The 25,837-nt window shown below is 44.9% G+C and overlaps 2 protein-coding genes across 6 annotated transcripts; both read left to right on the top strand.

Moving 5' to 3' along the window:
- Positions 1–372: 372 nt before the first annotated feature.
- On the top strand, positions 373–3,769 carry Rbm3 (RNA binding motif protein 3). Of its 4 annotated transcripts, none has more exons than XM_048461506.3 (7): positions 373–527; positions 1,085–1,202; positions 1,396–1,502; positions 2,138–2,243; positions 2,335–2,428; positions 2,775–2,852; positions 3,176–3,769. In XM_048461506.3, exons 2-6 carry the CDS (start codon positions 1,100–1,102, stop codon positions 2,830–2,832), a joined length of 468 nt encoding a protein of 155 aa, XP_048317463.1. In that variant the 5' UTR covers positions 373–527; positions 1,085–1,099; the 3' UTR covers positions 2,833–2,852; positions 3,176–3,769. The 4 variants fall into 4 exon arrangements, with proteins under 4 accessions (XP_048317463.1, XP_048317462.1, XP_048317460.1 ...); XM_048461505.3 differs by having other exon boundaries at positions 2,775–2,856; XM_048461503.3 differs by having other exon boundaries at positions 2,772–2,852.
- Positions 3,770–15,738: 11,969 nt separating this feature from the next.
- On the top strand, positions 15,739–25,194 carry Wdr13 (WD repeat domain 13). Of its 2 annotated transcripts, none has more exons than XM_048461499.3 (9): positions 15,739–16,298; positions 16,930–17,170; positions 18,394–18,503; positions 18,623–18,753; positions 19,271–19,578; positions 20,328–20,508; positions 20,600–20,741; positions 22,308–22,426; positions 22,806–25,194. In XM_048461499.3, exons 1-9 carry the CDS (start codon positions 16,258–16,260, stop codon positions 22,988–22,990), a joined length of 1,458 nt encoding a protein of 485 aa, XP_048317456.1. In that variant the 5' UTR covers positions 15,739–16,257; the 3' UTR covers positions 22,991–25,194. The 2 variants fall into 2 exon arrangements, with proteins under 2 accessions (XP_048317456.1, XP_048317457.1); XM_048461500.3 differs by having other exon boundaries at positions 15,740–16,298; positions 16,696–17,170.
- Positions 25,195–25,837: the final 643 nt, after the last annotated feature.

Raw genomic sequence — 25,837 nt, 5'->3', positions numbered from 1 at the left:
GAACTCTGAAGGTGATAACTTGAGGGACATGGAGGGATAAAACATTGGGCCCTTAAGGGATATGAGGTTAAAGGAGTAGAAAAGTAATTAAGATTGATTGCTTTTCATTGGCACTGATTTACTGTCAACTAAGACTTCCTATCAAAGGAGAGAAATGTCGTCAAAGGTCGTGAAAATGACGTCAGGGAGGAAAAGGCTATATGGATCAAACCGTTTGTAGAAGGAAATGGGGGCAAAGTCTAAAGTAGTACAGAGATGCTTACTTTAGGATGCACTGAGCATGTCATAAAGTTCGTCTCTATTCCCGGAAGCAGCAAGGCGAATTGCTTCCTCCGCCTTCCTCTCCCTCTACCCAACCCCCGCTGGCCTTAACCAATGAGCACTCACGCCAGGGCGCGCTGGGGGACGTTCTGTGACGAGTCGGCTACGCACGCTTTATCAGGCGTCTTCCCGCGCGGCAGCCTCTCTGTTCTCCCGGTTCCTTCGAGCCTGCTGTTTCTCCAGCCTTTTGGCTTTTAATTTTCCAGGTAAGCACCGTTTGTCTTGCGCACAGGGGTCGTTCCTCGCCTCAATTTCCTTGTCACCAGGGGCGGGAGGCGAGAGTAGGAAGACTAGCGGCTGACAAGTAGGCTTGAGCTTCTCCTAGGAGGGCGAGGCCCAGGCTCGAAGGAGAAAAAAAAAACCAAACAAACTCCCAATTGAGAGGCTGGCGTGCTGCATCCGAATGGGAGGCTGGGTTGGTGGCGGCGGTGACCACTCCGACAATCTATGCCGGCTGGTTTTTCCCACGTGACCGCCGCCATCTTGTCCTGCGGGCAAAGAGGAAATGCACTGCTGCTGTAGGCCTGCACGACCGTACAAAATGACGGGTGTGGTGGCATGGGATGTTGTGGGCATGCGCAGTAGCGGTCGTCAAATGGCGGACGGGTTCGTTCTGCTTCTTAGTTCCCGCCTTTTCTGCTCCCGAGTCTTTTTCCATTTTATTTATTGTTCTTAACCCACTTTCTGTGTTCGCTGTAATTCTCGGTCTTCGGTCGTTTGGCATCTCACTATTTCCCCAATATTTCACACGCTCGCCCTATAGGATTTACATTCTGCCATGTCTTCTGAAGAAGGGAAACTCTTCGTGGGAGGGCTCAACTTCAACACCGATGAGCAGGCACTCGAAGACCACTTCAGCAGTTTTGGGCCTATCTCTGAGGGTGAGCCGTGGACCAGGTCACGGGTTGAGGGTTGGCGGATAAAAGCTAGTATAGTCTGGGGATTATAATTATAACCATAACTTCCTATGCTTCTAAGGTAAAGTTAGGCTGAGGAAAATCTAATGGGATACAGGACTTGCTTGCCACTTAAGTGTTAGGGCGTTTACATTTATATTTCTGTCCCTTCTCCCAGTGGTTGTTGTCAAGGACCGGGAGACTCAAAGATCCCGGGGTTTTGGCTTCATCACCTTCACCAACCCGGAGCATGCCTCAGACGCCATGAGAGCCATGAATGGAGAGGTGAGGCCTCCTGCCTGCAGAGAAGCCTTCTCCCTGTCTGCCACGTTCTCCGTTCTTTCTGTTTTCCCTCTGTCTGCCAGGGGCAGCGTGGCCACGAAGCCCCGCAGTGTCCACTCACAGGAGCATGACATGCCTTCTGTTCTAGGGGGTGGAGGGCAGCGGCACACAGAGCCGGGCTGCCTGGGAGGCGACGACTGGTCCTGCATGAGGCCGAGAAGCCACCTGTGGATGGTTGACCTGCCCTGGGCTTAGGTAGTAGAGTCTGCAGACCTGTGGGCCTGGCCCGGAGAGGACCTCGTGAGTCTTCTGGGATGGACTCTGAAGCCTCAAACCAAGAGAGGTGTCTAGCCCTAATAGTCGGGCAGCTTAGAGGAGTGGGGAGGAGAACTCAGCCTGATTCAGTCAAGATGTAAGTAGTAGCAGGGGAGCACGGTGGATTCAGGTCGTTTGTGGGATTCTGTAGCTCCTGGTGAAGCTACTCTGGTCAGAGGAGCTTGTTTGGAACGTGGCACCCAGAATTTGGTGCCCAGCAGGAATTTCTGGACTCTTGTCCACCTGCCTGTGCCCATTCTTCTTTGTCTCTAGTCTGACTGACTGACGGGCCTTCCTTGTGTCTGTCTCCTTCCCACACCTAGTCTCTGGATGGGCGCCAGATCCGTGTGGACCATGCAGGCAAGTCTGCCCGGGGAACCAGAGGGGGTGCCTTTGGGGCCCATGGGCGCGGTCGCAGCTACTCTAGAGGTAAGTGCTGTGGTGACTTGATTATGAGATGAGGTAGAAAGCCATTTGTTAGCCTGTATCTGAACAACTGTTGCAAAATCTTTGCGTGTAGGTGGTGGAGACCAGGGCTATGGAAGTGGAAGATACGACAGTAGACCTGGAGGATATGGGTACGGGTATGGCCGGTCTAGAGACTACAGTGGCAGGTGGGTACTGAGAGGTTGGGATACCGCTGGTACCGGTATTCTTAATAATTCAGTAGCCTCATATTCATACCTGGTTTATGCTGAAAATGATACTTTTCACTAGTGTTCATATACTTGATGTGTTCTGCTCATACCTTTTTAAAAGTATTGTATTGTGTTCTTTGGATATAACAAAGATAATCACCCGGCTTGTGCCAGGGCCTAGTTTAATCTTCCATCACCACAAAAAGCTTAAGTTTCTATTCTGAATCCACTATTATGAAATGGACGTGTATAGTTTTTAATGTTACTTTCTGCCATGTAGAATACATTCCGCCTGTAAATCAATCCCGCTTTTTCCCAGAAGCCAGGGTGGTTATGACCGCTATTCAGGAGGAAATTACAGAGACAATTATGACAACTGAGATGGGGCATGACACATAATGTAGGTGAGACCTAAATATTGGTACTGAGTCAAACTGTTCATCAAACCCTTCTGTCCTGACCCTTTTCTTCTGGCCACACTACTCTTTACCTTGGTATCTTAACCTGTCTATCAACACCATTTGACTGCTCTTGCTGTTTGGTGCATGTGAGAGCTAGTTGTGGGGTGGGGGGGCTGGGGGTGTCCTTAAAGTAATCTGCTCTGTGGGGCATGGTAGAAACAAAGAGGTGGTGTGCAGCATCTTTAACAACTCTGGGAGGTGAGCATGTTATCAACCTGTTTCTTCCTGACATCAAAATTCTACCCCTTCTTACTATTCTCAGATACACAAGGAATAACACTTCTGATCCAGGATCGTCCTTCCAAATTGCTGTATTTATAAAGATTTTTGGAGCTGCGATGAAACATCTGTTTTAGTACATCAAGTTCTATTTTTGAATTGAGCTCCCAACGTAGTTTGATAAAGACCTTTTAGAAAGCTCCATGTGTTTAAACATTTTTTTCCTTTTAAAGACATTTTAAGACATTGGTTATGGTACCAATATTTTTCCTTTTCATCAAACTTTGTTTAGGCTCATGCCAAAAACGTTTGGTTTATTTCTGGCCAGAAAGGTGGTCAAGCTAATGTTTTTTAAATTAATATGTATTTAGGGACATTTTTAAATAGTTGTACACAATGTTTATCATGGCCAGAAAGTGATTTCTGAATGTACCTATGAGCAATCTGAATCAAGATCATGACTACCTAGAGATGTTTATTATTCAAGATCACTGTCCTGATTATATAGAAGAGCTTCTTTAAAATGTTTGTGAATGTCATTTTTTTAATACTGGAAGAAAAGATATTCTGTTGTGTCTGATGTGTTTAGGATGTCCTTATGGAGCTAATTAAAACATGAAACCTGAACACAAATCAATACTGATAATGGTTTTTCCTTATTCAACACAGTTTACATTTTAGAACTAGAGGCAAGGCAGGCGGATGGAAACTTGGAAATGTAGGACGGGCAGGAGAGTAAAGTTTAGATTGTTTGTGGGTGTTTGGTGAGATGAAGATTGGATACAGATAAGTCAGTTCTCTTATTTTTTAAATTAATTTTTTTATTATGTATACAATATTCTGTGTATGCCTGCTGGCCAGAAGAGAGCACCAGACCTCATAGATGGTTGTGAGCCACTATATGGTTGCTGGGAATTGAACTCAGGATCTTTGCTCTTAACCTCTGAGCCATCTCTTCAGCTCAAGTCAGTTCCCTTATGACTAGAACTGGGTTTTCTGAAGTAGTTTCTTGATCCTTTCACAACTGCATCCTTAAGTTTGCTTTCCTAGCACAAGGTGAACCCAACTTGCAGAATTGTGAGAGCATAAGCACCTTAATCTCATGATGTGGGATACACAAAATAGTGCGTTTTCCTTATATGATGGAGGAGGGCTGTGTGTATAGAGGTATACTGAACAACTTTATGTCAAAGCATAAGGGAAACCTGGTTAGAAAACGGATTAGAGGAAGTTCAGGGTGGATTCAGAGTCCTGAATGTGGGCTCTACTACTTCTCCTTGCTCTTGGTGAGTCATTTGACTCCTGTTTTCCATAGCATAGAGTGTTCCACATCTGGGGAGTATATAAGGCCACTGAATACAGTCACAGACATTGTCTTGAATGAGAAGCCATTTGTGGCCCTTTATAGTTTTTTTGGAGGGGGTGTCTTAGCGTTAGCCATATAGTTCTGCCTCTAACATTTAGTGAAGGTTCTTCTTTTGGGTCCCATGAGTGTTAGTCCTCTATTAGTTCCAAATCAGTTCTATCCATGGTTTCACCTGGCTAATACCGAGCCAAATAGCACCAGGTTGCAGACTCCAGAACGTTATTCTAAACACTTTGCTTCATCCTTGGCGTGGAGGCATTGCCTCGGGTCTGTCTCCCTTAGCTAACAGGGACAGGCCTCAAAGATGCTTTTTTTCTCCCACCCAAATGGTCATGAATTTGCTTTGGCAGGTGGATGAAGACTCAGGAACTTCCCAGAATTCTGCCTCACCCACTGAGCCAGGCCCAGATTATGGGGCATTGTGGCTAACCCCCACCAGGTGGGTACTTGGTCTGAGGAAGCATTCAATGCTGGGCCTTTGGGGAAGAAAGGTGGTGGGAACTGCCTTGAAGGTGGGGGGATGGGAAGGACATGCACTCAGTGTCACCTGAGGTAGTATTTCATAATCAACCATAAAATGACTTCAGCTGAAAGATTTTTCTATGGGAGGTGTCTATATATATAAAATCAACAAACGCCATAAAATAAGCCTCCGATTTCTATAACAATTGCTCCACTTTCCAGATAACGAACTGTATTGTAATAATTTAGCTGTGGAAAGTCTATGTCTCAGTGCTAATTGATATGAGACAGAGGGCCCAGAAGGCCCACTGCAGAATGGAGTTTGGTAGAACTCATATTTGAGGTTCAAAACTCAAACCCCCTCGTGTAAGGGCTTGGACCTAGAGTCAAAATAGCAAAAGCCATAGTCGAAGAAACATGGTGCTGGAATTACAGGAATGTTATATACTGTTCTAGGGACTGAACCTATGGCTTGCTATAACCTATGAACTGAGCTTATTATCTCCAGCCTCCAAAAATAGTATTTCTAGGCCCTGCTTCTCAGTTTTCAGCATTTAAAATGGAAACTACTTATATCAGTAGGTTGGGTTTAAATAGAAAAGTGTCTAAAATGGACATGCCCCTTGCCCACATTTTACATTAAGGGGATGTAGAATGTATTCTATTTTTCCAAAGGTATTGGATGAAAGTAAGTACTGTGATTACTTAAGGCATGTGAAAACATTTGGTGACAATTAACTGATATCCTGATTCTGCCTGTTTATCAAAATGAAGCCTCCTAGGCCCTTCTCAGCTGCAAGCCTCTCCCCTTTCTCAGCGAAGGCTATCCCTTATTTTCAATTCATGATTCACAAAGATCTAAAATATACTACTTCAGGAGGTAAGACCAGACAAGGGTTTTTGTAACCATTACCCACTTAGCATGATTACAGTAAGGCTCTTAATGGTGGTTTTTGAAATCCTGGAGATTAAAAGGCGGGACTTTCTTTAACTTGTTAAATCATGAAATCCCAAATAAAACTTTCTTAATATGTTGCTGTTTTTTATTTGGGGGGACGGTTTTGCTGGGGATTGAATTCAAGGCAAGGCTTTGGTATGTGTGAAGCCTGTCATTTTACTAATCTTGTACTGTTTAAATGGAAAATCATCAGGAATTGGGTTTTTGTGTGGTTTTTATTTATTTATTATGCATAGTGTTCTGACCACATGTCTGCCTGCAGGCCAGAAAAGGGTACCAAATGTCATAAATGGTTTTGAGCCACCATGTGGGAGCTTAAATTAAACATAGGACCTCTGAGCCATCTCTCCAGCCCATGAATTTGTTATTTAACAGTAAAAATTAGCATGTCTATGAGAGACCATTTGGTAAGGAAGAAAGAATACAACAACATTAATGTGCATTGAAATCTAAAACTTGTGGAATTTCTTGCCAAAAAGAAGTTAAACACACTGGGAAAGGAGAAATTCCAAAAGGAGACTAAACCAAAGTAACTTTGAGCTGGGTGTGGTGATGAACATTTTTAATCCCAGCACTGCTCTGAGATTAAGATCTACATAGAGAAACACATAATTTGATTGACAGGTGCATAGATATCTTCTAAAGTATTACATTAAAATAGCCTCAAACCTGTTTTAGCAATACAATATTGGTAATTGGTTCATTCTTTTCTTCATAGCTGCTAGGCAAACACTTTTCCAATTTTAATGCCCAAAACTTATTTTTTGAGATGGAATTTTATGTAACCCACCCTGACCTCATTTGCTTATTCCCAAGAGCTGGGATTGCAGGCAACATTCCCCTTTCAGAAGCTGGAATTCTTATTGTTCCTGTAGACATTTTAACTTATTGCCAAGATGATGTACATTTAAGGCATAGTACATAGTTTGATGAACACATTCATATTGAAGATAGTTACTATTCAAAATAATTCTCATCTGCTGTGTTCATATCTGCTTTTGCTATCTATAAAATTTATTCCACATATTTTTAGTGCATGCTACAGTATTACTATGCTGTCTTCAAGATGAAAAACTTCAAATGAAAGACTTCAAATAGATGCGTATGCTACCCTTGAGCTGTCTCCTCAGCTAAAGGTTGGATACTATCCTTTTAACGTGTGTTGAGTCCTTTTATTATAATTGCAGATCTTTTGATGTATACCTTTATTTTCCAAAACAATTTTATTTAGAACTGTGGTAAGTTTTAGACATAGAGGTCTCAGATTGCCCTGGGGCTAAGCTAAACTCAGATCATCTGCAAGAGCAAAAAGGGCTCTTAAAGATGCTAGGCCATTTTCCCAGACCTCCTTAATGTATGGGTTTCTTTTTTTTGTTTGTGCCCTGTTGTAACCTGGTTTGCCTCAACTTGAGAAGGCTGGTAAGATGGCTGACCATAGTTACTTGTTCATAGGTCTGACCTGACTTGTATCTCCAGATCCCACATTGTGCTACAAGAGAAATACACGCATACACTCGAAGTTTTATCTTTTTCTTTTGATGATATGACCTGCACTACAGTCACGCTACTTATGAAGGAAATACATACTTAGCTATGTTAGGTGTTTCAAGGTGTATAAGTATGGAATGCCCTTCAAAAACTAAATACTATTAGCTTTTTCAGATTTGTTTTGAAGCAGGGTTTCTCTGTATAACATCCATGGCTGTCCTAAACTGAGACAAGGCTGACCTCGAACTTACAGAGATCCTCTGCCTCTGCTTCTGGCTTGCTAGGAATAAAGGAGTGCGCTGTGATCACACAGCCTATACAGTATAGTCTTGTTGGGACTATCGTTGTACGTTGTACAGAAATTTATTCTCTGCACTTTGACCAGTTTCTGTGTTAACCAGCATTTGCTGCCCATGAAAAAACTGTAGTGAGGACTGCACTAATCTATGAATAATTTAGAGGGCAGATGTTTATTTGGTAAAATAGTATGTTGGCTTCTGAGACATGCAAACTCAGCACAAAAGATTCCCTATATTTATGGGCCCAAGTCTGCATTACCACTTGTGAAGCAGTCCTTAAGTGGCAGTCAAATCAAGTTACCCCAAGTGCCACTATTAGATCTGTGAACAGTTTTCCTCACCATCCCAGTTTTGTGGTAGTTCACATGGTTCAGAGCTGGGTAAGATTATTGGGTTGTTTGTTTGTTTGGGACAAGGTTTCTCTAAAGTTTTGTTTGGTTCCTGTCCTGGAGCTCACTTTGTAGACCAGGCTGGTCTCCCAAAGCCCAGGATTAAAGGCCTGTGCCACCACTGCCCAGGCTATGTGTAAAACTTTCTAGTACTAACCAGCAGGGAGGAATCAGTACCAGCTAGTTTCCTCCCTGTCCTGGTTTCTTCAACAAAAGGGTCTTACCAAGAACAATGGCAAAGATATGCATTGTTGGGGCAGGTTCTGTTACATCCTTGTGAGTTTTTGGTTTCGTGTTTTGTGTTTGTTTTGGTTTGATTTTTTTTTTTTTTTTTTGGATACAGGGTTTCTCTAACTTTAGATCCTGTCCTGGAACTACCTCTTGTAGACCAGGCTGGCCTTGAACTCAAAGAGATCCACTTGCCTTTGCCTCCCAAGTGCTGGGATTAAAGACATTGTGCCGCCACCACCACCTAGCTCCCCTGTAAGTTCTTGATGTGGTTCAGATTTGTTCACATAAACCTTTTTTGATTATCTTGTGTATGTGTGTCCTGTGACATACATATGGATGAAGGTTGAAGGAAAACTTGGAGTGCGTAGGCCTCAGAAATTGAACCCAGGTCATCAAGCCTAGTCAAGTGGTATATGTAAGTTTCAAAATTTCCATAAAGTATCCCCAGGGGGCTGGAGAGATGGCTCAGAGGTTAAGAGCCTTGGCTGCTCAAAGATCCTGAGTTCAATTCCCAGCAGCCATGTGGTGGCTCAAAGCCATCTGGTGCCCTCTTCTGGCCTACAGGCACACGTTGAGGCAATGCTATACACATACTAAATAAATCTTTAAAAAAAGTATCCCCAGGACTTTGGGCTGAAGCAGGAAAATGCCTAGGTTTAAAGCAAGAAGCTATTGAAAAGTATTAGGGGTATCATCGATTTATCCATCACAGTGAAATGTGGTGGATAACTCGTATTTCCCCCATTCTCATATGTGTCCCCTCAAGGGGTTGGGAAAATGCTTCCATCTGGAAAGTGGTCACTGTGTAAGCATAACACTGAGTTTGGGTCACATAAACAAGGCATGGCAGGGCACACATCTAATCCTAACATTGGAGAGGTAGGAACAATCCTGCTTTCTGGCTGAATTTGCTGAGAGCACCTGTCTCAAAAAGCCTGATCCTAAAGTATAGGAGTTGTGTTGTCAGCCCTAAAATTTATGAATATGAGTAACATTAACACTTGATTTAGAAAAGGAATGGTGTATGATAAAATTACTAGATTCCTTACTTCTATATAAAAACGTTATGAACGGTTTTTGCTTCTCATCTGGTTTCTTCAGGCAAAATGACATTAGAAGTCCTGCTATCCAACCAAGCCTGGCACACTTCAATCCCAGTAATCTGTGATGGCAGGCTACATAATATACCATTTAGGAGTGGGGAGCCTGAAGGAGGCCAGAGTAGTGCCTAAGTGTGAAGAAAGCCCTAGGACATTGATTTGTTACGAAATTGGTTTACATTCTAAACTAAAGAGCAAGCATCTGAGATCAGATGAGACAAATGTAAAGTAGGCTGTGTATAAGCAGAGGGAGAACACCATTAGCTAGCTGCCAGAGGCCCAAGATTTTGATGATCCAGAATAAGGAACTGTCTATTTTGGTTATTTGAATACTGATTCATTGGTCTGGCTCTGAGTAGTGAACCCTCTCAAGCTTCAGTTATCTCATCTTTAAGATTCAGCACTGCTGAGCGTGATGGTGCTTTGTAATTTCAGCTGCTAGAGACAGGCAGCAGTATTCATTGGAGCCATCCTGGGGCCAGCGAAAAGTTTGTGTGAAACTGAGGAGTTAGACACTTCTTACTCTGGTAGAGATGCTGAATTCGTTTCCAAATTTTTGCGCCCTCTTCTGAACTTCATAGGCACCAATCATGCATATGGCATGCATGCAAGCAAAGCACCATACACAGGTCTATAATAACCTTTTTTGATTTTTTAGAGACAGTTTCTCTGTGCAACAGCCCTAGCCCACTCGGGCCTCAAACTCAAAAGAGAGCCGCCTGCCTCTACCTCCCAAGTGTTGGGACTAAAGGCATGCGCCACCACTGAGTAACTAGATAGAGTTATATTTCATACTGTCTTAAGGCTGTGATAGTTATATAAGAGAAATGTAGTGAGGGCTCAAGCTAGTCAGGACAGGGAGGTGGTACGTGGGTGTGCAGAGTAGATAGATCTGAGTTTAAGGCCAGCGAGGGCTACATAGAATGTGTCTACAGGGGCTGGAGAGATGGCTCAGTGGTTAAGAGTACTGACTGCTCTTCCAGAGGACCCGGGTTCAATTCCCAGCACCCACATGGCAGCTCACAACTGTCTGAAGATCCAGTTTCAGGGGGTCTGACACCTTCACACCAATGCATATAAAATAAAGTTAAATAAACCATAAAAATAATAAAAAAAAGAATGTGTCTACAAAAAAAAAGGTTTATACTGATGACAACTGGTTGGTGCCTTTCATAGGAAAATGTGCTGACATTTGTAAAGTGTCCCAAACAATCCTGCTGAACTAAGGAATGAATTCTCTAGGTAGGATGTAGTGGCATACACCTTTAATCTGGGAGGCAAAAGCAGGTGAATCTGAGTTTAGGGCCAGACTAGTCTACACAGCAAGTTCTAAAATAGCCAGGGCTATACAGAAACCCGGTCTCAAAGAATTCAGTATCTTTAATTGCGCCTCAGTCCTATTGCTCTTTCCATATCGGGACCATTCCATGGTTCTCGAGCCACCTAGGCTTGCCTTCAAATAATGTACCACTCTGTCCCCTAAAGGTAGTAAATTTCAGCCAGTGGTTGTCATGAAAACATGCAGTCACTCCCCTCTCCCAGTGTAGTCCTAGGCTTTTCTTTGCATTTTTAAGCTTTACAGGTCAGATAGGCAGGAAAGATGAATGGAAGGTGAATCTGGACGATAAATGACCTCATGTACCAGTGGAGTATTATTGTCATGAGCATTATCTTCAAAAAGAGTTGTGGCTTACCTGTCTTCAATCCTTTTGCTTTGCCTATGATCTTAACTCATCTTACAGTAAAGATGTCCTGGATCCTGATAAAGTCAGTAGGGCTTGAAAGTCCCAGTCGACTTGAGACTCTCTAAGTCTCTCTCATGACCACCAGGAGCTGCTTTTCTTAACTTTATACATGTAAAACTGATAGTCTCCCTCAAATTTTCACTGACCATTAAGGCAATTAAATCTGCCACTTTCTTAAGTATCAACTAACTGCTCCTCATCAGTTTGTTAAAACTAGTATATAATATCGTGACAGCAAGTAAATGATTTAAAAATTTGTAGAGAGCTCAGGGGTTAAGAGCACTGCCTGCTCTTTCTGAGGTCCAGAGTTCAATTCCCAGTGACCACATGGTGGCTCACAATCATCTGTAATGATAACTCATGCACGCTTCTGGCATAGCAGGGATACATGCCAGCAGAATATTGTATATAAATCTTTTTTTATAAGATGTGGCTCACACCTTTAGTACCAACACTCAGGAGGCAGAGACAGGGGATTTCTGTGGAGGCCAGCCTGGTCCACATAATGCATTCCAGTACAGCAAGGGCTACATAATAGACCCCGTCTCAAAAAAAGAAAAAGACAGGTGGTTTTGGGGGCATGCCTTTAATCCCATTACTAGGGGTACAGAGGCAGTTAGGTCTAAAAAGTGACTTCTAGGATAGCCAAGATTACACAGAGAAACTCTGCCTCGAAAAACCAATAAATGAATTAATGAAGGAAGAAAGAAATGGAAAGGAAGTGTGTCTTTGTGTGTGAGTGCCTGTAGAGACCAGAAGAGGGCATTAGCTTCCCTAGAGCTGGAGTCCAGGGAGTTATGGGCGACCTGACATGAGTTTAATTTGGTAAATAAAAGCAGCAAACCCACTCTTTTTATTATTATGTACACAATATTCTGTCTGTGTGTATGTCTGCAGGCCAGAAGAGGGCACCAGACCTCGTTACAGATCGTTGTGAGCCACCATGTGGTTCTGGGGATTGAACTCGGGACCTTTGGAATGCTCTTAACCACTGAGCCTTCTCTCTAACCCCTAAACAGAATATTGGAGAGTAAGTGTAAGAGGCGGCTGTTATTGATGGGACCTCTGCACCTGAAATACCTTTAACACATGTGCAGTTAAATTTCATTAAAAGCAACAGAAGCACAGTGATGACACATGCCTTTAATCCAAGTATTCCGGGGGGGGGGGGGGGGGCAAAGAGCAGGTGGGTCTCTATGGGTTTGAGACCAGCCTGGCCTACAAAGCTAGTTCCTGGACAGCTAGGGCTGTTCACACAGAGAAACCCTTTCTTGAAAAAAGAAAAAAAAACCAAAATGTGAATATAGGTGATAAAACTGAAAGGACCATGTACCGGTGAGGGAGAAGAGTTGTTAAAGAAGGAAAAGGGTTACTGGGCAAAGAAGGGTACAGGAGGAAGCAGGAATTGGGGAGAAGCCAAAAGGGGGAGTCAAGAAAATTTATATTAAGATTTCTGGGTGTAAATACCACATGTGTGCAGGTGCCCTGAGAGACCAGAAGTGGACAATAGATCCTTTCGAACTGGAGTTATAGGCATTTCTGAGCCACATGATTTGGGTGCTGGGATTTGAACTCAGGTACTCTACAAGAGCAACAGTACTCTTGACCACTGAGCCATCTTCTTAGCCCCCAGGGGAAAAATTATATTTGAAAGTACTCTAATAAAGCTTAATATATTTTATGCTAATTTAAAATTTTAAATTAGCCGAACCATGATAAATACTAAAAATTAGAATCTATTCCGAATATCAGCTAAAGCTTTACACATACTGACTCATCTAACCCTCATACCTGTGAGACAGGTTTTCTTCAGATAGAGAGACTTGAGTCACGGACAGGTTGTATGACTTGCCTGAGATGATCAGAGCCTCTCCTAGTGCCCACGTTATACTGTCTTTTGAAAAACAATCCTGCTGCTTAAAACAATAGCAAATATTCACACAAAAGCTAACCTTTTGCATTAATGACCAATTCACACCCCATCAAAAAGTGAAGGGCCAACAAGGTGGCTGTGGGGAAGGCACTTGTAGTCAAAGCTGAGGACGAGAGCTTGGTTCCTAAAACTCAGAACTGACAACTCTTGTCATCCAGTGACGTCCACACGTATCCTGTGGGTACGGGTATCCCCTCGCAAATAAATATATGTGAAATTTAAAACACATTGATCATAGCATTCTTTATGATAAAAAGAACATGAAAATATAATGTGGATCACAGGTGAGGAGCAGTTAAGCAGAATGTCACCCTCTAATTCTCTGATTTTTATATTTGCTCTATAGACTAGGAATGGTAATAGAATTCACAGCATTCCTATTCAGGTTTAATTGGCTGGGTGTGGTGATGAATAAGGTAATCTTGGATACTTAGGAAGATTGCAAGGTTCAGACCAGCGTGAGAAATTTAGCAAGACTAAGACTCAAAAAAAAAAAAAAAAATCTTGGGCATGGTGGCACCTGTCTTTAATTCCATCAGTAGGGAGGTAAAAAAAAAAAAAAAAAACAAAAACAAAAAAAACGGGAGGATCAGAAGTTCAAGGACATACTCAGTTGAAGGCCAGCCTGGACTACTTCTTGTTTCTGTGGTTGGTTGGTTGTTATTTTTCTTTTTTGGCAGCAGGGTTTCTCTGTGTAGCCCTGACTGTCCTAAAACTTGCTCTGTACACCAGGCTGGCCCTGAAATTCACCTGCCTCTGCCTCCTGAGTACTGGGATTAAAGGCTTGAGCCTACACCAACCAACCTAAAATAATGCCAATCTTTTGTTCTCTTGTTTTTTGGTTTTTCGAGACAAGGTATCCTTGTAGCTTTGGAGTATGTACTGGAATTCCTTTGGAGTACGTCCTGGAATTTGCTCTGTAGTGTAGACCAGGCTGGCCTTGGACTCAGATAGCCAGCCAGCCCCCCCTCCCCGCCCCGCAGTCTCTGCCTCCCGAGTGCTGGGGCTAAAGGCGTGCACTGCCATCACCGCCTGGCTCAGCCTGGGTCCTATCCCCCATGCTGTAAAAATACTAGGTTAATACATGTAAACTACTTACATTGTCCGGCACTTTGTCCAAGAAATATCTTTAGTATTGTTAAAGCTGTATTTTAGCAGTTATATTACAGAAGATATTTTACAACACTGATACAGTGACAAAGGAGATATTGTCAATAGGATTCACCCATTTTTTAATTTCTTTGTTTTTAATTGAGCTACCCCTTTTTTCTGGATTTACCCATTTTTATTCCTCACTTAGGCAACCTTATGATGGCTAGGGTTTTTTTGTTTGTTTTGTCTTCTTGACACAAGTCATTTGAAAAGAGGGAATGAGAAAATGCTTCCATCAGATTGACCTATAGGGCATTTTCTTGATTAGTGATTGATTTGGGCAGTGTTACCTATGGTCTAGTGGGCCTGGGTTGTATAAAGAATCAGGCTACAAGCCTTGAGGAGCAAGCCATCCTTCATGATCTCTGCCTCAGTTCCTGGCTTGACTTTTCAGCCCTGACTTCCCATAGTGATGGATTGTGACCTGGGAATTTTAAAGTGAAATAAACATTTTCCTATCCCAAGCTGCTTTTGGTCAGTGTTTTAACACAGCGATAGAAAACCAAACTAAGACAGGTGATTGTATTCTAAAAGTCAGTTGTGAAAATTGGGTCAGCTGCTGTTAAAAGTACAGTAAGAAACTGTATTATACCTAGAGTTTCTCGGTTTGCTTTTAAAAAATCTGTTATGTGTATGTCACAGTACACCTGTGGACGTCAGAAGACAACTCCAGGGACTGGGTTCTCTCCTTCCACCTTTACATGGGATCTAGTGAAAGGCTTGTGCAACAAGTGAGCCATCTCCACCCTGCTTGCTTGCTTTTTGATACAGGCTCTCACTACATAACCCTGGGTGGCCTGGAATTGAGTTTGTAGGCCAGGCTGGATTCACACTCATGATCCTCCTGCTACACTCCCCCCACTTCATCCTCTTTATAGGATGACTATTATGCTAGACCCCGAGATGAATATTTGCGATACAGATTCTAGTTTAAAGTGAATTACAGAGAAGTGGGATAGTTCCCTTGGGTCAAACCCCCCAAGGCTTGTTCTTCCTGATTGCATCTTGTTACTTTAAACCCTCAAGTCTCAAAGTTTCCTAGGGGCGACCATTCCAAGTCCAGTTACTCCCAGTGAACGCACGCGCGCGCACACACACACACGGATTCTTCTCATCACATCGATGTCCAGGATTCATCACTGTTCTAAGAACTAGTAAATACTCTAGGAGTCAGTCCCTGCATGTATGGTCAGGTTCTACATATACTTTATTCAAGTTTTGCGTGGCCAAATTTGTGCTGCTGAGAAGCAGCCTAAACCACTTTCACGAGAAAGTCATTATTTCTGATTTTTAGCAAGTGTTTGACATAACATACTCACCCTGTTCCTCTGACCCAAGTACTTTATCCCTGTGTATACAAAAGGTGTCAGGGGGGGAAATGACTAGAACTCAAGGGGTGGAGCCTCTATCCTTTTACGGGAAACTACAATCCTTTAATGCGCCTGCGAGGCTCCCACGCCCTGGGAAAGGTTCCTATCGATTTGCTCTGTGCTCCGCAGCTCTTTCTGGCTGCAGGCAGCCATCTTGCCTGGAGCTTGAGACAGGGAACAGAGAAGGAACTGGTGACACCGGGCTCAGGGCCGCCCCGGGGGCCTCGAGAGCCAGGGGCAGCCCCGGAGGTGGTCCTGGGTCCTGGGCTATGCTCTAGGGTCACAGAAGGGAGGGCAGAGGACAGAGGGCTTGATGGGTGGAGAATGTCAAACAAGACTTGCTAGGTGGGGGAGGGGCGTTGCTGAGGCAACTGGAGAGGGCGGGGTCATGTCTGAATTGCTGCTGTGAGTCACCGGAGTGCTGCCCAGGAAAGGCAGGGCTGGGGTGATGACCATGCTAAAGACCCAGTGGGATTTCGCGACATCACCTGTGTGGAGGGACTTCGTGTCTATGGCAACTGTCACCTGGTGGAAGGGGCGGAACTAGATTTCCTCTGCCTGCTACGCCGGCATTCCAAGCCCTTGTCCTGCAGGCTACCGCAGGCAGACGCATCATAGAAGGAAGCCAGGGAATGGCCGCGGTGTGGCAGCAAGTCTTAGCAGTGGACGCGAGGTGAGGCGTGGGGTTGGAGCCCATGGGAGCGGAACCTACTGTGGTGCATGAGCAATGGCGATCAGTGAGGCTGGGCGGAGAACTTGGCTGGTGCGGCTGCGTGAGCATGCGCAGTTAGCTTGGTGTCTTATATTCCCGCGGTGAAGTGGCCCGGTCAGAGAAGGTTCTAAAGAGCATGCTGGGAAAATGCTGTTAGATATGGGCATGCGCAAAGAGACTTCGCGTGGGTAGTGGAAGTCAGACTGGTGACTTCCTATCTAGCTCTTATTGCCTGTCCTCTTCCCCAACTTTTCTTGATACCACTACCCTACTATTATTTCCCAATTGCTACCCCATACTACCTGACCCTAACCTCCATTGCTGTACATTGCCAATCTGACGTTTGTCATCATGCTAGACTGATAATATAGTTGGCTCCGACTGACCCCAGCAGAGCTGCAGATTGACTATATTATCTCCAGATTGACCTTTTCATCATACCTGTTATTAATCAGAATCACCCCCATCACAGTACGATCACTCTTACCATCCCAGTCACTGCCAAACACCTCATTGCACTACCCTATGCCTCGAGCTGATTTATTCCCTCTGTCCTGTGCCTGCTGCCTGCCCTGCCTCCTGGACCCTACAGGTACAACGCCTACCGCACACCAACGTTCCCACAGTTTCGGACCCAGTATATCCGCCGGCGCAGCCAGCTGCTGAGGGAGAATGCCAAGGCTGGGCACCCCCCAGCACTGCGTCGGCAGTACCTGAGGCTACGGGGCCAGCTATTGGGCCAGCGCTACGGGCCACTCTCTGAGCCAGGCAGTGCTCGTGCCTATAGCAACAGCATTATCCGCAGCAGCCGCACTACCCTTGACCGAATGGAGGTGAGCTCCTGGCTGCACCACCTGCCACATATCTCCTCGACGTCCATAGTTACCACTGCCTTTTGTCAAACACGGTGATGTACAAAAGTATTATTCCATTGTCAGTAGAGGACTAAAAGATAATATAGCAACTAAATCAATAGACATAAGGAGGCTGGAGAGATGGCTCAGAGGTTAAGAGCTCTGGCTGCTCTTCCAGAGGTCCTGAGTTCAATTCCCAGCAACCACATGGTGGCTCACAACCATCTGTAATGAGATCTGGTGCCCTCTTCTGGCCTGCAGGCATGTATGTTGTATGCAAAATAAGTAAATAAAACTTAAAGAATTTTTAAAAAATAAAAAATAAACATGATAAACAGGTAGTGAATTAGAAAAACATGGAGCTAGTCAGATTAATGAGTTGATAATTACCATGGTATAGTAGGGAATACTATGATAATAACATAAAATGGACTTAGGAGACACAAAGGAGTGAGAGTTTGGTGCAGGGGTGTAGTTCAGTGATAGAGGGCTTGTCTAGTATGCCTGAGGCTGATGGTTCTATCCCCAACACAGCAAAGAAGAATGTGAAAAGTCACGGGCTGGAGAGATGACTCAGAGGTTAAGAGCACTGACTGCTCTTCCAGAGGTCCTGAGTTCAATTTCCAGCAACCACATGGTGGCTCACAACCATCTGTAATGAGATCTGGTGCCTTTTTCTGGCCTGCAAGTATATATGCAAGCAGAACACTGTATATGTAATAAATAAATAGTCACTAATTTGAGCTAAAGTAGGAAGCTATGTTTAATAGGGAATACTCCTCTGAGGAGGTAACAGTGAAACCTGACTGAAGTGAGAGACTGATTCAAGTGGTTTCCTGGGGAAAATAGTTATTCTTTCTGAGGAAAACATGTCTGTACTAAGGATGTGTTGAGCAGGGCAAGGACAGAAACAGGTGCTCATGAAGAAACTTCTGAAGCAAGTGAGCAATGATAGTGGTGGCAGGTGCCATGTGTGGTGAGACGGGATCAGGTCTGGTCATATTTTGAAGGCTCCAGACATCAGTGGTTCTCAGAGACTAATTTCTCTTCTTTTTGAGACAGGATCTCACCATGTAGCCCAGACTGGCCTCAGATTCACCATGTAGCCAAGGCAGGCCTTGAGCTCAGTGATCTTTCTGCGTCAGTTTCCCAAGCACCAAAATTAAAGGTATGCACCATCCCTGATCCTGTCTTGATTGCAGGACTTTGAAGATGACCCTCGAGCCCTAGGGGCCCGAGGACACCGCCGATCTGTCAGCCGAGGCTCCTACCAGCTGCAGGCACAAATGAACCGTGCAGTCTATGAGGACAGGTACATACCAGAGGCAGGCAGAGGGTGGAGGTTCCTGAGGAAGAGAGGGGCCCTGGGATATGGCAGTCTAAACACCCACACCTACCTCCTATCGCCCCCTACTTCCTGTTGGGGCTCAGGCCTCCCGGCAGTGTGGTACCCACATCGGTGGCAGAGGCAAGTCGGGCCATGGCCGGGGACACATCGTTGAGTGAAAACTATGCCTTTGCAGGCATGTACCATGTTTTTGACCAGCACGTGGATGAGGCAGGTAAGCTAATGGGTGGTGGGACCAAACCAAACATTTATTCAAACAGCTACCCATGGCACCTGGCACCACACCTCAGAAGGAGAAATTACCACTCGTAAAACCATTAGCAAATGCAAAAGCCCTCTGCAAAGTGCTCTGCAAAGTTGTCATTTTAGGTACTGCAAAGAGAGCCACAGAAACTCAAGAGAGCCCTCTTTAGCAGACTGCCTGAGCTCATGAGTCACTTGGAAGAGTTCAAAGCCTTTGCTGATAACTTCCTTGCAGAGGACATAGTGGACTAAACTGTGAAGGGATTTCAAACCCCTGAGAGCTTGATTATTGTAAAGTACTCAGTAATGCAGTGTGAGCTTTTTTGCATTGTTCAAAGTGCCATTAAGATTTAGAGAGCATGTTGGCAGTAAGCGTTCTAAGGTTTATAGCTGCCTTTGTGAGCCAAGGAAAGCCCTTTGTGGAGGGTACCATTTCTTGTGCTCAGTGAGTATGTTGACTCCCTCAAATGGCTCCTTGGCATTTGCAGTCCCAAGGGTGCGCTTCGCCAATGATGACCGACACCGCTTGGCCTGCTGTTCACTGGACGGCAGCATTTCACTGTGCCAGCTGGTGCCTGCCCCACCCACTGTGCTCCATGTGCTACGGGGCCACACGCGTGGTGTCTCTGACTTCGCCTGGTCCCTCTCCAATGACATCCTCGTGTCCACCTCCCTCGATGCCACCATGCGCATCTGGGCCTCCGAGGACGGCCGCTGCATCCGTGAGATCCCTGACCCTGATGGCGCTGAACTGCTGTGCTGCACCTTCCAGCCCGTCAACAACAACCTCACTGTGGTCAGGCTCCAGGACACCTGCTCACCAAGGGCGGGCATGCTGGGTCTGGAGGGCTGTTTGGGGGCACCAGACTATAAGGTTTAATACCCCCAAGTCCTATCACAGCAGTTCTGTGGTCAGAACTCAAAGGGAAACAGACCAACAAAAAGCATAGTTCATGGTCAGGGAAGGCCTTGCTGTAGACTTCTGGGCTAGGTGAGGGGTCACGGCCCTGGGATTCCTAGGGTCTCGTCACCACAGTCTTACAGTTTTCTGTCTAGAGAAGCTGCTGCTAGGGAGCAGGATGATGGGGCTGAACGCTCATCTAATCTATTAGGGGCAGCCCTACTGTGGTCAGACTCCAGGACAGACTAGGCAGAGGAAGGACATGGAAAGTCTGGCATGGCCTGGGGGTAAGGAGTTGAGATATAGGGTAACAACAGGCTATGAGTGAGCTAGTGCTAGGGGTTCTCTGGCTCATTTCAATGGTAGCAGCTTATGGGCTTCAAGAGGGGCAGGCCAGGGTGCGAGGAAAAGATGGAAGGGTATTAGAAGCCCAAATTTTCAGACTGGCCAAGGGGCAGCATTTTGGCTCTGAGACTACCTTCATCTCATGAGCAACTGGCCTATTGTGGGCATATTGAGGGGTTAGCTAGGAAGTAGGAGTTAGGCCTGGATCACTTTCCAGTGTACCTGCCACAGTCCCACTGTCTTAAACTCAAGGAAGGACTAGATGGGTCAGAATGATTGTGTTTGTATTCCACTCACAGGTGGGGAATGCCAAGCACAATGTGCATGTCATGAACATCTCCACAGGCAAGAAAGTGAAAGGTGGCTCCAGCAAACTGACAGGCCGTGTCCTTGCCCTGTCCTTTGATGCCCCTGGCCGGCTTCTCTGGGCAGGTGATGACCGTGGTAGTGTCTTCTCCTTTCTCTTTGACATGGCCACAGGTAGGCAGCCCACAGACCTATGTTTTGGTATCCTTTTTTGTATTCTCCCCGGACTCGGTCCTTGTCCTCACCTTTGCCTCCACTGGTTCAGGGAAGCTGACCAAAGCCAAGCGACTAGTAGTGCATGAGGGCAGCCCTGTCACCAGCATCTCTGCCCGATCCTGGGTCAGTCGGGAAGCGCGGGACCCCTCACTGCTCATCAATGCCTGCCTCAACAAACTGCTGCTCTACAGGTGGGTTCCTCCTGCACCGGGGCCATCTGGGCCTGCAGGGCCCATGCTTCCATCGGAGTGGAGGAGCAAGGCCAATCTTCAGCACATTCATTTCACCAAGGCTAGAGGTCTGACCTCATAATATGATGAGAATAGAGGTGGGGATGTAGGTTAGTGGCAGAGTACTTGTCTAGCAAGTGCTTAGCCCTGGGTTCCATCCCCAGAAACAGACACACACACATAATACATAGTATGGTGATACATGGCCTACAATGTATGTAGTGTACAACATAATAATATCAATAACAACATAAATAGGAATAACAGTAACAAGCCCCTACATGAACATTGCTATGGCCAGACCCTGTTCAAGGTATTCCATACATATCACTGTATTTAATCCTCTCAACAGCCTGGGAAGTAGTTACCGTTATTATCTCTATTGTATAGTTAAGCAAACTAAGACAAAATACATAAAGGACTGAGAAAGTAACTCAGTGGTAGAGCATTTGCCTAGCATGTATGAGACTGTGGATTCCACTCCCGATACTATAATTAAAGAAAAAATACTAGCTCTTTGTTTTGAATTTTTTCACATTTATTTATTTGTGTGTGTATGTGAGTGCTAACATATCATGGAGCATACATGGAGGTCAGAGGACAGCATGTGAAAGTCTATTCTGTCCTTCCATGCAGCTTTCAGGAATCAAACTCAGGTTGTCAGACCTGGCAGCAAATGTCTTTACCCACTCCAGTTCCCTTTCTTTTTCTTCATTTGGTGCTGGGAATTGAATCCAGAACTTTGTACATGCTAATAAAACTCTACTACTGAGATTCACCCACAATCTATATTATTTTGTTATTTTGATTTAGGAACAGAATTCATTCTTCCCACCCATCTTTCAAAAATGATGCTTTTTAAAGCAGGACATAAACTCATGCCCTGCTAGGCGTGGTGGTGCACACCTTTAATCCCAGCACTCTGGAGGCAGAGGCTGGCGGATCTCTGTGAGTTTGAGGTCAGCCTGGTCTATAGAGTGAATTCCAGGACAGGCTCCAAAGCTACAGAGAAACCCTGTCTCGAAAAACCAAAACAAACAAACAAAACAAAACAAAAATTCCAAGGGACTGGGAGACGGCTCAGCAGCATTATAAGATGTTGATCTTATAGATGACTGAGGTTCAGTTTTCAGCATTCACATAGCAGCTCACAACTGTCTGTAATTCCAGTTCCAGGGGATCCAGCACCTTCTTCTGGTCTCCTCCGGTACTATACATTCACAGTGCACAGACATACATGCAGGCTGAACACCCATATACATGAAATGAAAATAAATAAAATGAAAAAAATGCTAGATGATATATACCTATGGTGTCAACAGTCTAAGGGCTGAAGCAGTAGGATCACTTGAATACCCAAGTTCAGACTCGGCTTGTCCAACATAGTAAGACTCTATCTCCAAATGAAAAAATAATTCATGAACATTGTAAATATCTCAGATACAGGATTCAGAACATAAACTGCCCACCTAGTCATCGCCTGAGGCTTAGGCTGTGCCCTGACCCTTTCTTTTGCTTTCTCTTCAGAGTGGTAGACAATGAAGGTACCCTGCAATTGAAGAGAAGCTTCCCCATTGAGCAGAGCTCACATCCCGTGCGCAGTATCTTCTGCCCCCTCATGTCCTTCCGCCAGGGGGCCTGTGTGGGTGAGTGCTCAGGAGCAGGGGACCTGGGTAACTGGGAAGAAGCAGAGACCAGTGTAGCTGCCAGCCTGGCTCCATCATCATGACACCCTGATGCCATGACTTCCTGGGTCTTGTGCCCTCACAGCTCATACCTAAACACTTTAGACATGGAGCCACAGACAGCTTGGGAACTTCATAGCTGAGACACAGACCCCACACTTCCTAAAACCTCACACACTACCCACAGAAGCAAAGGAGGCAGATGAACTCCCATTTGGGGATGGTTCCTTTTAGACTACCCGAAGCTACATGAGGCCCTCACACCTCTTAGACCCTCAAGGCCCTCCTACTGGGGACACCACAGTAGCCTTCTGATGCTCTTTCCCTCTCATCTGGACAGTGACAGGCAGTGAGGATATGTGCGTTCACTTCTTTGATGTGGAGCGGGCGGCCAAAGCTGCTGTCAACAAGCTGCAAGGCCACAGTGCGCCTGTGCTTGACGTCAGCTTCAACTGCGATGAGAGTCTGCTGGCTTCCAGTGACGCCAATGGCATGGTCATCGTCTGGAGACGAGAGCAAAAGTAGGGTTCGGCCAGCCCTGCACAGCCCGCTGTTCCCTCCTCTCCAGTCTTGTGTTGTAAATAAAATTTCTGTGGTTGTGTTGAGGGGCAACTCCCAGATCTCCCATAAGGAGGCACTAGGGAGTACTGAGCCCTCCAGTGGAATGGGGATGGCTTCCTCAGTTGTGCAGTAATGTGTTCATCCGTTCACCAAGCCCTGAGTATCTGCTGTGATGTATCACGTAGTTGTGCAGTCAGTAGACAGGAATGAGAGTACCAACTGTGATGTCAGGAACTGTTCTAAAAAGGAAGGATACTGTTGTGGCCTCAACCAGAAATCCTGCCTTTGTGGGCTTGCATCCTAGGAGAGGCAAGCATACGGTAGACAAAGTACAGCCATTCCTTGGAGTATAATTTGCTTTATAATTTTTCAACTTTTTGATCTTACAGTGCTACAGAACCACACACATACACCCAGTCTTTTTTTCTACTTTCAGTATGGTGTTCAGTAAATTACATGAGCTAGTCAACATTTTGTTATAAATTAGACTTTACATTAGGTAAGTTTGCCTACCTGCAGAATAATGTCAGTGTTCTGAGCACATTGAAGGTAGGTGGGGCTAAGCTAGGGTGTTTGGTAGGTTAGGCATGTTAATGCATTTTCAATTAAGACAGATTGGTTGGGGTATACCCGTCTCATCGAGAAGCATTTGTATATAAGAGGATGGTTAAAGATGAGTGACGTGAAGAGAAACAAAGGGAAGGAAGGAGATGAGGTTGCAGGAACGGGAGGGGTGGGAGCTTCTTTCAGCAATGTCATCAGGAAAAATGTTCCTGACAGGATGATGTTTTAAAGATCTGAATGAAATGAGGGAAGTCATAGTGGGGTAAAAGAATACCCTCAACAGAAAGAAAAGGTAGTGCAGAGGCACCGAGACTGGAGTGTGTCAGAGGATGACCAAGCCGAGTGTGACAGATGACATTAGACAGGGCTTTAGGGCTTCTTGGGCCATGGTGAGGAGCTTGACTTTTCCTGATCCTGAGTGAGGGAGGTTGGAGTGTGGAATCAGACAGCCATAGAGAAATTAGGAGAGGAATGTTGAGTTCAACCCCAGGGGCTTCATCAGATTAGGTTGTAAAACTTCCCAAGATGACAGCTTCTGTGTGGGTTGGCATTGGGTTGTGCATTGAGTTGTGGCCCACAAATAGGGAGTAGAAGTGTTGAGTTCTTTGAGTTCTAGGTTGGCACGCAGGCACCCCTGCTGTGGTGAAGAAGAAATAGAAAATCTGTAAGTTCACCCCTATTTCCTCCCATATCCATCCAGGGCCCCAATTTAAGCCCTGGACCAGGTCAGAGACCAAATGCTAATCTCTAATATTGGGTATTAGCAAGGAAATAAGTTCCAGACTTATTGTCCATGACTAGAATCATGAAGAGCTTTCAGTTTTAAGAATCATCAGGGGCTCTTAGAGCTAGCACATCCTCCCAGATTCATATGCTGCTACTTTTGTATCAGGTGGAACTGCGGCTAACATCTTGGGACCTCAGAATCACCAACCTAGTAGCAGTGTTGCTGAGCTGTGGAACTAGCAGCAGCTCTTTGATGGAAGAAGATAAGTCCTTGTTTGTTTAATCTGTTTATTAGTGTGATCACTTGTAGCCAAAAGCATGTCTGGCTCCATCAGGCAGATCTTAGGCAAATGGTTATGAGATAAGGATATCTAAGTGAGCTGGACTGGCCATGTTGTGTCAAAGTCATGTAAGTGTGCCAACATTCCTAATCCAGCTTCGGGGTCAGTGATTTCCTTTGAGGACTGTACAATACAGCTGAAAGATACAGGGAAGTGTACCAGACACCAATTAAATGATGATCTTTAAAGAGACCCTCCTAAGACTAGTACTTCAGAACTGTGTTAACTCTTTCCTGTACCAGGCAGATACACGGCTTCAACCAAGCTCTATAGGTAGCAAGATAATCGGGGGAAATACCAGTTTTCTTTAACTTTCTTTTCTTCATGTTCTCCATTTTCTTTAATGAGTCTGGTTTCAGGGTGATTAATGATGAATTTTGTTTGCATGATTTTGGGGGTTTCCTCCTTGTAAAATTTTTGAGGTGGCAGAGTTGACATTCCACTTTAAAGTCCTCTTGGTGACACTTTTGACTCACAACCTAAAGGAAACTAAGCACTGAGTGAACAAGGAAGAATAAAATAATGTTATTGGTCAAACTTGGGCCTCTCTTATTTGTCCGTCACCACTGTGCCTCTGGTTTGATATCACGATTCTCTTCATCATTCCTTCATCAATGCTGCTTTACTTTCTTTTCAGACCTAGTCCTGCTCTACACCCTTTGTCTGATTTTCACCCTGGGTGTTTGTCAACTGCTACATTAGCAAGCGCAACTCGGAGCTAAGCCTGGAACTGAGCATTTCTTTAATTATTACCCCACTGATGTGTACCACTAGTCAAATCTGAAACCTGAGCTACCACCAATTGTCTACTGATCTGACTTTGAACTTGAATATGGACTTCTGTTAATTTTTTGCTCTGATTATTATCAATCTTAGCCATATATCTGGAACTCTATTATTGTACCATCAGTTCCCTTAATGTTATTCATTCCAACCTCTATACTGACAGTAAATGACCATGTGATCCAGTCTTAAGCCCAGGCCTCTGTCAACTATTCTGCCATTACTGTGTCTTTGATCTGGCCTCGGATCTGGGCATTTGTTTAGTGTTTAGTTTTGTTTCTAGGGAAGGACCCCAGACCTGCATTTTTAGCAAAAGTTATACCACTGAAGCATACACCTGTTCTTGGGCATTCCTTACTATTTCCTTCACCGATTTCTATCTACTGTGGCCTCAAAC

Source organism: Myodes glareolus, chromosome X (assembly GCF_982192425.1).
Source record: "Myodes glareolus chromosome X, mMyoGla1.1, whole genome shotgun sequence".
NCBI classification, from domain to species: domain Eukaryota; kingdom Metazoa; phylum Chordata; class Mammalia; order Rodentia; family Cricetidae; genus Myodes; species Myodes glareolus.
This window is presented reverse-complemented; position numbering and strand designations above follow the sequence as displayed.